The sequence below is a fragment of the Octopus bimaculoides genome, chromosome 3 (genome assembly GCF_001194135.2).
Source record: "Octopus bimaculoides isolate UCB-OBI-ISO-001 chromosome 3, ASM119413v2, whole genome shotgun sequence".
NCBI classification, from domain to species: domain Eukaryota; kingdom Metazoa; phylum Mollusca; class Cephalopoda; order Octopoda; family Octopodidae; genus Octopus; species Octopus bimaculoides.
The window spans coordinates 36,972,733-36,987,110 of record NC_068983.1 but is presented as its reverse complement, the minus strand read 5'-3'; the positions used below and the strand labels follow the sequence as shown (position 1 = coordinate 36,987,110).

General features: G+C 37.4%; 1 protein-coding gene across 1 annotated transcript; it reads right to left on the bottom strand.

Moving 5' to 3' along the window:
* Positions 1-6: 6 nt before the first annotated feature.
* LOC106875664 (uncharacterized) lies at positions 7-14,161 on the bottom strand. Its single transcript, XM_014923904.2, has 3 exons — positions 13,988-14,161; positions 4,962-5,111; positions 7-616 (listed from the first exon to the last, which is right to left on the bottom strand). Exons 1-3 carry the CDS (start codon positions 14,046-14,048, stop codon positions 150-152), a joined length of 678 nt encoding a protein of 225 aa, XP_014779390.1. The 5' UTR covers positions 14,049-14,161; the 3' UTR covers positions 7-149.
* Positions 14,162-14,378: the final 217 nt, after the last annotated feature.

Genomic DNA, 14,378 nt, shown 5'->3' with positions numbered 1-14,378 from the left:
TAAAATTCAAGCTTAGCCCAAATGTAAAGTGAGGTTAAGTGAATCATTTCCTGCTGAGATGAAATACAATCACAGATTTGTTTTGCCAAAGAAACTACAATCACATCACCAACCAACAAATCAACAACCTTCCACAGCACACATCAGTATTATACCCAAACTATAAAACTAAGTACAATAGTCAAAACCATAAATAAAACACTGTAACAGTTTTGTGGACCAGGACTGGATAAAGTGGTGTTTGAAGAAGTCGGAAAAGTTGTTTCCTTTGCATAATTTGTTTCGTTTATCATTCCTGGGTATGGTTCATATTTCTCTTCTGAGTTCACATTTGAACCATTCTCACCTCCTTTCTTATTTGACTCATTCCCATTTTCTGATTTCATGTTTGGTCGATTCTCATTTTCTGGCTCATTGTATGGATCTTTGTCGTCACCATTGTGTTCTCCATCTGCATTTGCAATATAATAGAGACTCCATGTGTTACACTTGGCTCCATAGCAAGTCCGGGTACAGGTTTCTTCATGTAAGCTCGATGTACATGACTTGTACATTTCATACAAGCCATCCGTCCAACATCCTCGAACAGCTGAGTTGACTCGTCTCTCCTTTGACCCTGTAATGATATTAAAAAAAAAACAAAAAAAAAACATTAACTTGATTTCTAACATTAACATACAGGAAACCATTGTTGTATACTCCCATAATAATTCCATGACAAACACAGCATTTGCTAAAGAAATTACTAGAGGTTGTTCATCAACCTGATGCTACAGAAAGAAGAACAGTGTTCCTAGGTTTAAAAAGTTTGAGAGAGAGAGAGATACAATCATTACTGTTTTTTTTTTTACTTGTTTCAGTCATTTGACTGCGGCCATGCTGGAGCACCGCCTTTAGTCGAGTAAATCGACCCCAGGACTTATTCTTTGGATGCCTAGTACTTATTCTATCGGTCTCTTTTGTCGAACAGCTAAGTTACGGGGACGTAAACACACCAGCATCGGTTGTCAAGCGATGTTGGGGGGACAAACACAGACACACATATATATATATATACATATATACGACAGGCTTCTTTCAGTTTCTGTCTACCAAATCCACTCACAAGGCTTTGGTCGGCCCGAGGCTATAGTAGAAGACACTTGCCCAAGGTGCCACGCAGTGGGAATGAACCCAGAACCATGTGGTTGGTAAGCAAGCCACTCCTGCGCCTATTACTGTTTTTTTTGTCATCATCATCATTTTGGCATCTACTGTTCTGTGTGTATGCATGGTTCACCATTACAGAAGACTTTTCTATCACCCGATGGCGTTCATCTGTTTCCAAGGAAGTAAATAATCCTCCAGTCTAGTGAACAACAGACAGCCTGGACATGCTTTCATAGAGAACTGCAAACAAATGACACCGTGTGTATAAATAATGAGGCTCTTGTTTACAGTCCATGTGTACACATCAAAACGAGAAGGAATATGGAGTAAATCAGGTAAAAAAAAGGCTTTTTGTTTTCTCCCTGCCTTTTACAAGGCTGCTGGAATTGGAACGAGAGAAAGAAGATATTCTCAAACTGGAAACCTGACCTTCCACCCAGTTTGACATCTACATAACGGCCCAAAAGTTATATGTTGGTGTTAGACTGGGTGACAAAAGGTATTTTAGATAGATAAGCCAAACAGGGGCCATAACTCTCTAAGCTATATCTAGAAGCTAACAAACAACTTGTTAAAGATAGTCTGGCTCATAATTATCAACATTATCGTTTGACAGACACTTTCTACGCTGGTATGGGTTGGACGGTTTGACTGAGGACTGCTAAGCTGGGGACTGCAAGAGGCTCCAATCTGATCAGGCAAAGTTTCTACAGCTGGATGCCCTTCCTAACGCCAACCACTGAGAATGTAGTGGGTGCTTTTTACGTACCACCAGCACGGGGGCCAGTCAAGCGGCACAGGCATCGACCACATTCGGATGATGCACGAATACCAGTGTTTCTTATTCAATTCATATCCACTGCACATGACAATATCAAATTTTGGTAGAATACCCAATAATAATAATAATAATAACAATAGTCCTTTCTACTATAGACACAAAGCTTGAAATTTAGGTGAGTGGGATAGTCCATTACATCATTCCCAGTACTCAACTGGTACTTATTTTATCGACCCCAAAAGGATGAAAGGCAAAGTCAACTCCGGTGGAATTTGAACTCAGAATGTAAAGACGGAGAGAATGCTGCTAAGCATTTCGTTCCGCATGCTAATGATTCTGCCAGCTTGCCACCATAGTAATAATAATAATAATAATAATAATAATAATAATAATGATAATAAATAAGGTAAAATTTGTCAGAGCTAAATAAGCAGATGTTATATAATTAATAATGATTTCAAATTTTTGCCACAAGGGCAGCTTGGGAAAGGGGATTAAGTCAATTACATTGACCCCAGTGCATAACTGGTAATTAATTTATCGACCCCAAAAGGATGAAAGGCGAAGTTGACCTCAGCAGAATTTGAACTCAGAACGTAATGACAGGCATTCCGTCCAGTGTGATAATGATTCTGCCAGCTCGCTGCCTTTGTCATATAATTAATAACAATTAGTGATGAAGATATTTTTAGCAATGAGTTCCTAACATTATTAATGTATACAGCAGTTTTGTAAAGAATAATTTAATAAGCAAAACAATGGAAGATAGGAAGTAGAATGAAATTTAGGATAATTATAAATATTGCTTTATTTTAGTTGAACAAAAGAAAGTATATACATACATACATTAATATATATATACACACATATAAATGCACAGTGCTGACTAGAAAGGAAGAAAGGATACAGGTGATGAATAGAACAGAGTGGTGACATTTAGTAGAGATGACCCGGAAATTGTTCCTCATCGATTACTATCGCAAACAGCAGTAGCTTCCTTCAGGCGCGAACATGTTGTTGATTGGTTGAAATTACCCAAATACGACAATTTTAACACAAAATAACTTCTAAAATAGGAAATTTTGTCAAAAATGTTCAAAGTAAACCGTGTTCTCCATGAGAAATTCTACCAGTATTTGAAGTTTCAAACTGTTTAGTTAAAAAAACTAATTAAAAAATCTGTGATTGAGATGGAATAGATCTTATATATATATATATATATATATATATATGTTGATTCACTGGAAGCAATAAAACACAGGACTCAATACAAATATACTCTTTACTCTTTTATTTGTTTCAGTCATTTGACTGTGGCCATGCTGGAGCACCGCCTTTAGTCGAGCAAATCGACTAGTACACATGAGATGTTGAAATATCGTTCACTAGATGACAATGGCATTTTTCTTTTAATTTTGACTCTATTATTATTATTATTATTATTATTATTATTATTATTATTATTTCTACTCTAGGCACAAGGCCTTGAAAATATTTTGGAGGAATGGGGCTATTCAATTACCTAACCCAAAGTAAGGAAACCTTGCTAGTTAGGAACGGGGGAATATTGAGAGCAGAGAAAAAAGGGAAAACAAAGGAAGAAGTACAAAAAAGACATGAAGAATTTCGCAAGAAGGGACTACACTATCAATTCTATGTAGCCACAACAGAAGTTGCTGGAAAAAATAGGTTGGATTGGCTGATGAAAGGAACAATAAAAAAAAGAAAATGAGAGCACTATACTGGCAGGGCAAGACCAAGCTTTAGCCATGAACTGGAGGGTCAACCTTAGGAATGAGCAAGTGTCTCCACTGTGCCACATCTGCAATAGAGTTGATGAAACCATTTCCCATATCACGAATGAATGCCCTAGACTTGCCCAAACTACTACAAGTTGTGGTGACATGACCAGGTAGTGAAAGTGCTACATTGGAAACTGTGCAAAAAGTGGGGGCTTGAGAGAGGCAAGACATGGTATGAGCACAAACTGCAGAGAGTGATGGAGTCAAAGACTAGCAAAATCCTCTGGGATTTCCCAATCCAAACAGATCAGGTGCTAGAGCATAATAGACCAGACCAAGTGGTGGTGGACAAGGTGCACCACATGTGCTATATAGTTGATGTTGCATGCCCCTTTGACCTATGAATAGTCAAGAAGAAAGGTGAAAAGATAGATAGATACAATGCTTTTAAGTATGAAATAGCCCGTTTATGGAAAATGAAAACGGTGAAGATAGTGCCAATTATTGTTGAGCCCTTGGGAACAGTATCAGAAGGCATCAAGGGGAATATAAAAGAAATTAGAATAGAGTGCCCAGTTGAACTGTTGCAAAAAGTTTGCCTCCTTGGTATGGCCAGAATAATCAGAAAAGTACTAGATAGCTGAAAAGAACTAACAGCATGGTACTGTAGGCTGCAGGTAGCAAGCCTGCTATGCATGCAAGACTCCAGGAGCTCCAACAAAACCTGTGATAAAGAGAAAATAATAATACTGTAAAAACTGTAATTTTAATAGTATGTATCTCATCTGACTGCCCCAAATCTAACATAGGCATTAATAGCAAAAACTTTCTGGATAAATCTATACCTAAACTTAAGGTCTTTTTTTATAACACCAAAGAATAATAAACACATAGTCAGTCATTAGTTGGTTGAAACCACTTCCTACTAAACTTAACTCTAAATTCCTGTAATTCAATATTTCATTCATACCCCAATCACCAAACCATTTCCAATTTAGATCTTAACCTTTATGTTACCCTAGTTCTGATGAAATACTGCACTCCCTTTGTTTCAATTGAGTTTGAAATTAATGAAGAATTATGAACCAAATACCATTTGGTTCATAAATTAACATGATATTTTGATAGAGGAGGATTGTAACAGAGAAGCAGGGGTGATCTCTAGCAGATTGGTATTAAAAGGGTTAAATTATGCTAGGACAATTACTAACATTAGTAATATAATATTTCTTTTCTAAAGATTAACCTAGTTCTACATTTCACCAGCATATTATTAAATGGTTACGCACCTCTTGTATAAACAGCCCTTGAATAGCATTTTGAGTTACAAGCCACAAGGTTTGCTGTTGATACATTCATTGGAGCATACAGGCATTCTTCTCCAATACGAGTACTTGTGTATGTATAGCTGCAGCTGTAACATAATTTTGCAGGACTTCCTGAAAAGCAAACAAAGCATACATTGTTTAAAATGTTAAGCAATAATTAAGTGTATATCACTTAAGAAACTCTACCAGCATGAATAAAGAAAGAAAAACACAATAGATAAACATTGGGTATTGTAGTGTTTTTAAACAGCAGCAATTATTTAAATATCTATGTAAATAATAGCCTAATGTTGTTTGGCAGTGGATTTGTAGTTAATTAAAGCATTAGGGAAAATGCTGTGCTATTTTTAGTTATAATTCTATACATTCTGAGTTCAAAGCCTGCCAAGGTCAACTTTACTTTCATCCCCCTGGGAGGGTGGCAGGGCAATGAATTAACATGATATACTCATTTGTTTACTGATTTATGCTTATGACAAATTGGTTTGTGATAACATGGATTGGCAATCAGTCAAAGAGTCTACTAGTTACGATATTTTTCAGTTATATATATTTTTTTATTATTTATTGATTATATGCATGTTCTTTTATTTTTTACTTGTTTCAGTCATTTGACTGTGGCCATGCTGGGACACTCTGCCTTGAAGAATTCTAGTCAAGTAAACCAACCCTAGTACTTTTTTTAAGCCTGATACTGATTCTATCAATTTCTTTCCTTGAATTGCTAAGGCAGTTGTCAAGCAGTGATGGAAGAAAAATACACACACACAATAGGCTTCTTTCAGTTTCCATCAACCAAATCTACTCACAATACTTTGGTCAGCTAGTGGCTATAGTTGAAAGACACTTGCCTAAGATATCACACAGTGGGACTGAACCCAGAAACATGTGGTTGGGAAGCACACTTCTTACCACATAGCCACACCTTCACCTATTATTAAATTTTACTCTAATTACATTTCCAAATGTGAGACAATATAATTATGTGTGCTTAATATTGTTTTAAGGGGTTATTTGTATAAGTTATGGGGACAACTTGGAGCTTTGGAACAAAACTTATTTCCTCCATCACTTCCCCCAATGCCTCCTCCCCTCTCAAAAGCAATTGTTTTTGTCTTGCAAGTACTTGGTGACCCTGTCAGTGCAGATGTCACTTAGAAGCGCCCAGTCCACACTGTAAAGTGATTGGCATTTGGAAGGGCATCCAGCTGTAAAAACCTTGCCAAAACTGACCTTGTCTGTACTTGTGCCATGTAAAAAGCACTAAGTCCACTCTGCTGAGTGGTTGGTGTTAGGAAGGGCATCCAGCTGTAAAAATCCTGCCAAAACAGTTGCAGAAGTCTGGTGCAAGCTATAACCTGCACCAGACTTTTGAACATACATATCAATTGGTTTCTACAAAATGACAGCTTCTTGTACAAATATCCAGCTATTAGATCCCTTCTAGGTGCCTTCCTATTCTGCAGTTTGCCTACTGCTATAGCAAAGGTTTCTGCATCAATTTTGCATGTTTTACTGTTAGTGTTGGTACAGTTAGTGTTAGTCTTCGCTACTGAGTCAGCTAAATTTGGAGACACACTCAAATTTAGCGATGGCGGGAGCAGTGGTTTGTTTACATAATTTTTTACGCCGCGTCCTGCAGATTTTGACCCTTTTTCAGTGTTTTAGGAGGATCGAGGATCAGTTGATTTGTTTTTTTTACAAATGCTGCTTGTTGTTGGAGCTGTTTCCCCATAATGGTATTTAAGTTGGGATGAGGCTTCGTCCCAGTATTGTTTTAACTGCTTCATGTATCCAATTGAAGGGTCATTTTTGGCTTTTTCATAGCACTGAAGTAAATCTTGGTTTAGTTGTTGAGTCCAAGTAAAATGAGAAGAGTACTTGTTTGTATGTATGTATGTATGTATGCGCAGCTTTGTATGTTTTATGTATATATTCTCAGGCATGTAGTTACATATCTAGACATGCTCATATATGTATTTAAATGATAAACTTCTATGTATCTATGTATGTATATATGTATTTATGATTGTATGTATGTATGTAAATGACAGGCTTCTTCCAGTTTCCGTCTACCAAATACACTCACAAGGCTTTGGTTGGCTTGCGGGCCTAGTAGAAGACATTCGCCCAAGGTGTCACGCAGTGGAACTCAGGGGCGGACCCAAGGGGGAGGGGCTGAGGGGCACGTATCTTCCCTTAATAAAAGAAGAGCGCTCTTCTAAATAATGTTATTACGCCATTTTTGGGAAGACTTCCGGCCGTCTCCAACATTTTCTCCCAAGTTTGTTTATTTTTAAAATTTTGCTTGCCAAACCTTCCCGTTTTCGTGTCGAAAAAAAAAAAAATTTTCTTAAAGGGTGGTGATGAGGGGGGAGGGAGCAGAAGTTTTGCCTTATTTTCTCCTGGAATTGTATTCCCTTCTGACCTTGTGCCCTTCCTTCGAAAAATTCCTGGGATCGTGCCGACTGAACCCGGAACCATACGGTTGAAAAGCAAAGCTTACTACATAGCCAAACTGAATGGGGTAAATCTTGTCTTCCGCTAAATACTTCCATTCAATGTCTTATTTGAAGAGTTTTGTGACTATCGAAGTCAAGCCTGATGAAAAACAAATTTACTTAACACATCAGATGTTTACATAAGTTTAAACAAACAAGTATTGGAAAACGAAGTATTTTAAATGAGCATCAAGAAAATCATGTAGCATGAATTATTCATGCCTAATAATAATAATAATAATAATGAAACAAGAAGGCGGAGACACCCAGTCTCATGACAGTAAGATTTCTCATAAATTTGTCATATTTAGATACAACCTTATAAAATACCCTAAAGCTGAGTTTACTGAAAATCTACCTCAAATCACACCTACCGCATAAAAGCAAGTCTCAGATACATTATACGTAAACAAAAAAGCGTAACAAAAACGTGATGAAAATGCCTTTGTTGATCAAAGTTGGCCTAAGGCTATAGAGGCTATACAAAAAAACCCACATACAAATGCGCATTTTTGATTAATATCAATGATTAATTAATCTTAGTGATACAGTTTCAGAACAAGATAATATAAATAAAATTATTTGGCGGTTATATTCTTATAACTTGCGGGACTTTTCTGTTTTAGTAACATCCGCTATTTAGCAATGTCTTGTTTTTAAAATTCTCCGATTAGCCTCAGGGCAACAATACATTCTTGTCTGCATTTTTATAATTCCAACAGCGGGATTATGATTCATAATTTTTTAGCCTTGGTCAGCCAAGACTTTGCAGACCTATGATCAACGGTAATCCAATCACGATATCGCATATTTTTTAGGATTATTCACGATTATACAACCAATGTCATTTTCCTTATTTAAGACGTTAGGTAAGGTTCCAACTAAATTTTTGCTGCGATTTGCGCAAAAATTTGTATTGTGAGCAAAGTTTCCCACTAAGTATAATACGCATTCATACGAGTTACCAGCGCTCAGGTTTCTTCTTTTCCAAAAATCTGATTTCATCTTGAAAACTTTATGTATGCACATTTTTTCCTTTAATTGTAAAACGTGTACATGTACACAAGCGCACGGTTTAGACGCAACAGTGAAGGTAGGACGTGTTTTAAGGGAGATTTAGGTAGCAGTTATTTCTAGCAGGTCAACAAAGGCTCGTTTGTTGGTAGTTAGCATAGTGCCTTCAAGAATGATATTTGCTGATAGAGAAATTATTAAATGAACCGTACTTTGGTTAATTGTACAAATGTATTACGCTGAGTACGAGATATGACTTGGGGTTGCGAGTTAAAAATCTCGTTCATATTATAAATTTAGATGTGTCACCATATGTGATGGAGGGAACATAAAAATAAGTTTCAAATTTTGGCACAAGGCCAGCAACTTTAAGGTGGGGAATAGGTCAATTATATCGACCCCAATGTTCAACTGGTGCTCACGACTCCGAAAGGGTGAAAGGCAAAGTCGATCTCGGTGGGTAGAACTGGAACCCAATACGTAAAGAATCAGAAGAAATGTCACTAAATATTTTGTCCTACACGTTAACGCTTCTACAAGGCAATAAAAAAAAACATAATCCTTTCTACCATAGGAACAAGTCCTGGAATTTATGAGGACGAGTTTGTTCGATTACATTGGCCTAATGCTAAACTGGTATTTATTTCATCGATTCCGAAAGGATGAAATGCAAAGTCGACTTCAAAGGAATTTGAATGCAGAACGTAGAGACAGACGGAATGCCGCTTCTCGTTTTTCGCGGTGTGCTAAGAACTCTGCCAGCTTGCCGTTAAGGACATGAATATAATGAAAAGGGGGAAATAAATAAACAAACAAAAAGAAAAAGGGAAAAAGAAAGCCTGCAATGAAAACTTCGGTTTTGGTGTCTGTAGAGTCGATAAAGTAATGTATTAATGACTCTACTATATCGACATGATGTTTAAGTTTGGTGACAATGTCAGCAACCGATTTTCTTCACGCAGTTGCTTATGAAAAATGATGGAGCCTCTGGGTCACAGCCGATTATGCTTTAACTACATTTGTTATCATGGTGGGATTTGAACACAAACATAATAAGAGATTTTAATACTGCAAGATTCCTGACGCGCTGATTCCACCATCCACCACCCGCTCTGTACATTAAGAAGGGAAATAAAAGCATTGCTAAAATGCTATGAAAGAAAAGCGAATTTAACAACAATACTTTGCAAGGAATGTAGGACGAATACCTAAGTTACTGTCTAAATACACTATGTTTAACTTTGAAATATGTGCATACAATTACGCATGAACTGTTCAACTAATTTCTGTGAATAAAAAGAAACTTCATTTGTTATAAATGAATTCTCCGTTGCCATTTAAGATCCGTTAGGCAATATTCTTGGTACAAGATTAGAATTAGCTTTCATGGTAAAATATTTTGTCTAAAACTGGAAAGTAGACGAGCACCATTGAGAATAGTACTACCTTTTGGATAGAATTGGTTTCGACCCAATTGAAAGAATCTCGTTTCATAGAGTTGAGTCACTTAGAAAGTTAATGACTGGATAAAACTAAAATAAAATAAAAATATATTTTGGAGCATCCAAAATTTCCTATAGAAGAAATCAATTTATAGAAAATATAATTTCCTTGTCGAATGCTTATAATTCCCAAAGTGGTACTGATAGAAATATATATTTTTCAGTGCTTGGAGAGTAAAGATAAATATTATTGGATATGCACTGATCCATGAAATGGATAATTAATATAGAGAAACGAAAGCAGATTAAAAAAATAATAATAATCCCATTCAGTCGTCTCCTCCATTGGATACGAAACTCGGCTTGTGAAGACCTGTTGGGGCAAGCGAAAGCGAAATCGTGACGGCACCTGTGCCCAGCGTCGCCTTCCTAGCACTTGTGCCGGTGGCACGTGTAAAGGCATTCGAGTGAGATCGTTGCCAATGCCGCTGGACTAGCTCCTGTGCAGGTGGGACGTAAAATACACCATTTTGAGCGTGGCCTGACTGGCCTTCGTGCCGGTGGCACGTAAAAGCACCCACTACACTCTCGGAGTGGTTGGCGTTAGGAAGGGCATCCAGCTGTAGAAACTCTGCCAGATCAGATTGGAGCATGGTGTAGCCATCTGGTTCACCAGTCCTCAATAAAATCGTCCAACCCATGCTAGCATGGAAAGCGGACGTTAAACAATGATGATGATGACGATGAGTCATCCCGTTAAATTTAGACAGTACACCACTAAAACCATGAAGATAGCTACGAATGTTAAGCGTCAACATCATGGAGGCTCTTTCCCAGTGAACACACATACTCAATTAAACAAAGACTGCATCACAAGGATGGTCATATGAGGAAAATATTGCACTCACCAACATCTACAACTACTCATAGCAACAGGAACTGGAAACTGGAGAAAATTGAAGCAATTTTAAAGTTCAACAAAATCCAAAATGAGCTAACATCATGTAAGACACATTGGCTTCCTGTGTAGACTCTAGAAAATTCTGTAAAGACCAATCCTTTACATCACAAATCCACACAACTCGGGCAATCGCCTGGGGCGCCATGTGCTAGGGGACGCCAAGGAGGGCGAGACAAAGACAAGGAAATTTCCACGACCGTCAGCTTGTACACGCCGAAGTTTAGCTTTCCCAGGGTGCCAGTAACCCTAGGGTCGGCCCTTCACACATCTCCTTCACCAAATCCTAATACAGATTCAGGCCTAGCCTCTGCTCTCAATAGTAGAGTAGCTAGGCAGAGCAAGAGGGAGGGTTCGCCCCAGGCAATATTTTTGGGTCAGTTATATAAGCCTGGGGCCGGCAAACTCAAGGGTTGCTCCGAGCAGTACACTCTTGCTATGCCGAGACCTGTCTGTTTTCGTAACACCATTACTCAGATACTTCCAGCTCATTCATCACTCCTAGTCTTGACACCCACATTGTGTTCATGCATGAAAGAAGAAAAGAAGAAAAAAAGCAGCGGAAGAGAGAGAAGGGCATTTACATAAAGCAAAGACTTGAATCGTTTGGGCAACACTGTCTGGAACAAGGAATTTCGAAATAAGCTCAACACCAATCGAACTTTTGTGTTTCCCATAAAGTCGATCGTCAAAACATATATACAAATTAGTTTCGAGAAACAAAAAATATAAACTAAAATTTTACTGGATCATATAACTGACAACCAAATAAGATAGCTACCTATCTAGGTTTTGTATATATAGATTCATTCACTTTCGGTTGTGCCTGCAACTAGCGTTTATTAACTTAATCAATAATGTTTGAATCACAAATGGTGTGTACCAGAAGGTTAGAATCGTCAGTTTTCTATTGACTGAAGAGTGAAGTAAGCATAATATTGCCCAGTGTGATAGGACTGCATTTATTAACGATGTATTATTTTGATCTGCTAGAAATAGCAAACAAATCTCCCTTAGAAATACGGCATTGTCTCAACAAGGAAAGAATACACATTAAATCGGTTTCTCTCAACCATTTTTTAAAACCTACGGATCCCTTTGGTTCTTATTTTACTCCGATGGACCCTCTAGCCATTCCATGTTTTAAAAAAATCACATATTTTTATAATTAAACATTAAGGTATTGTATTAAAAAAGTGTTAAAACATTTTGTGACTTGTAGAAATAATAAGTTTATTGCAGATAATCTTCGCTCTTGGAGATTATCTGCAGTAACCATCCAAGAGCAGAGATTGAGGTTTGCTGTCCACTGCTGGAGAAGTAAAGAACTTGTGAGTAATGTGTGTTGCTGTGGACACCAAATCATGGTACCACAGCGGTTGGAAGACCACGGAAGACGTATATACAACAGGTTGCAGAAGATGTTGGATGCTAAGTTGAAGACATAAAAACACTAATGGAAGATCGGGAGAGACAGAGAGAGGTAGTCAGACTGGCCCGGGCAATCAGCCTGACTGGATGATGCCTCGATAAAAAGAAAAAATTACAGATAAATTTTAACAACAAAATCTTATTTGGATCCCTACTCCACAAGGGCCATACGGAACCCGGTTGAGAACCACTGCATTAGATAATGTAGTTCTATATACCCCCCCCCCAAAAAAAAAGGAAAAAAAGGTACGGGTTGATTATGGCTAAAATACCATTGATCATAAGGTCTGTTGATTCAGGATTGACCCCAGAGCTATATAACAACTAGTAATTATTTCTGGGTCGTCAACCTTTCTATAAATGAGTTGTGTAAGTTGCTTTCGTCTATCATCGTCGGTAGTTTGGGAGGGAGAGGTGAGTGAAGCCTGCTAAGTTGTTTTAGAATGACAACGAAACTGGTTGGTTCGATTCACATTCCAGGCTACCTAAAAATCCGTTATGGGATCAAATTTTACGGGATAAAATACATATAAATAAGTGCCTGTTTATTCATTCATAACTCACGCTGCATTGGTTCTCTAGAAAATAACTATATCAGTTTACCTCGGAGAATCTTAAATATCATTATACACGCAGTATCTCCAATCTAGAGTGTTGTAAGTGACCTTAGAATAAGAGGTTTCGATTTCCAGTCGGAAACAATTCACTTTAGTCGTATGGTTACGAAACGTATAAACTTCACGTAAATTACAAGGTATATAATATCTGAAGATAGTTACCTTACAAAAACAAAATACTCCAAGTACTAAAATGTAGATTTCAATTTAAATAAACTTTGCAGAAAACTTCACTAAAAAGTTCGGAAGTTTGAATATCATTTTTTAAAAATAATTTATTAGTTTGGACTTTAAAATTAAGACAATGCTTATACCCAGCCCCCAAAGGGGAACAACCTCTTAGGACTTGAAATTACAAATATTTTGTAAATTAAATAATTCCTTTTTAATGTTATCTTTTATGCGACGGATAGGTAGAATTATTAGGGCGTCGGAAAGGGCGAGTGCATTGCGGTATTTGCTTCGATTCGCTGTGCTCTGGATCCTAATACTGCCGGGATGAACTTCATTTTCGGGATCGATAAAAAAAAGCAACAAAAAGAAAAGTACCAACTGAGGACGGTGGATTGGTAGAGCTATAAAAGCGTCGGGTCGGATATCTTGCGGTAACTGCCCTAGTTGTTTGCGTTCTGAGTTCAAATCTTGTCACATCTTCCAGTGGTAGCCTTAATCAATCACCTGGTTTAACGACCTATCTAGTTCTAGGGTCCCTTCAGTGAATTTCATTCTACTGCTAACATTCCAACTAAGGTCTCCGGTTCAGGAATACCTTTTCCCATCGCACATTAGTCTCGTAGACCTGTAAGGGGTCATGGACAGTGCCTTTACCCTGATTAAAAGTTTTTTTTTAAGGCTAGAGTAATTAATGCATAACAAAAGAAAAACAAAAAAAAAACTATGGGCTTCCATACAAATCACTAGTTATAAAAAGCAATAAAGCACTCACAAACCCCATAAGTACCGGTTAAATAATATAGTTGTTAACTGCGAAGTGAAACTAATAACTTGTATTTCTAAAGCTTACCTTGTGGAAGACATAATGTGACAATAGCAGCAAAAATCAAATTCACACACGAAACCTCCATGCTTGTATCTGTCAGCTTGTTTGTTGTTAATCTGTTGAAGTTTATTTACAAGCGACTCTTTAAAAAGGTTTCACTCATTCGACATAGTCACGTGTCCTGTAATTCTGAGTTAATCGCTTCCTTACCTGCACAGCTATTCTTGTTTAATGCGTTGACATGCCATAAAAAGAAAGTACTATTTGTCAGTCGCTTCCTTTGTCTTCATCAGATACATACGTACGTACATACATACATACATACATTGTTTCTATTTAAGTCTAATCAATTAGTAATCACTCTAGGAATAAGTCATCTAAAATAAGACTAAAATTACAAGACGCCTGAACATCT

Excerpts from the sequence above, each read along its gene's own strand:
- LOC106875664 (XM_014923904.2), bottom strand. The coding sequence starts at position 14,048 with ATGGAGGTTTCGTGTGTGAATTTGATTTTTGCTGCTATTGTCACATTA. Across the intron at positions 5,112-13,987 it reads CACATTATGTCTTCCACAAG|GAAGTCCTGCAAAATTATGT; the intron begins GTAAGCTTTAGA and ends TTTGCTTTTCAG. Across the intron at positions 617-4,961 it reads AAGGGCTGTTTATACAAGAG|GGTCAAAGGAGAGACGAGTC; the intron begins GTGCGTAACCAT and ends ATATCATTACAG.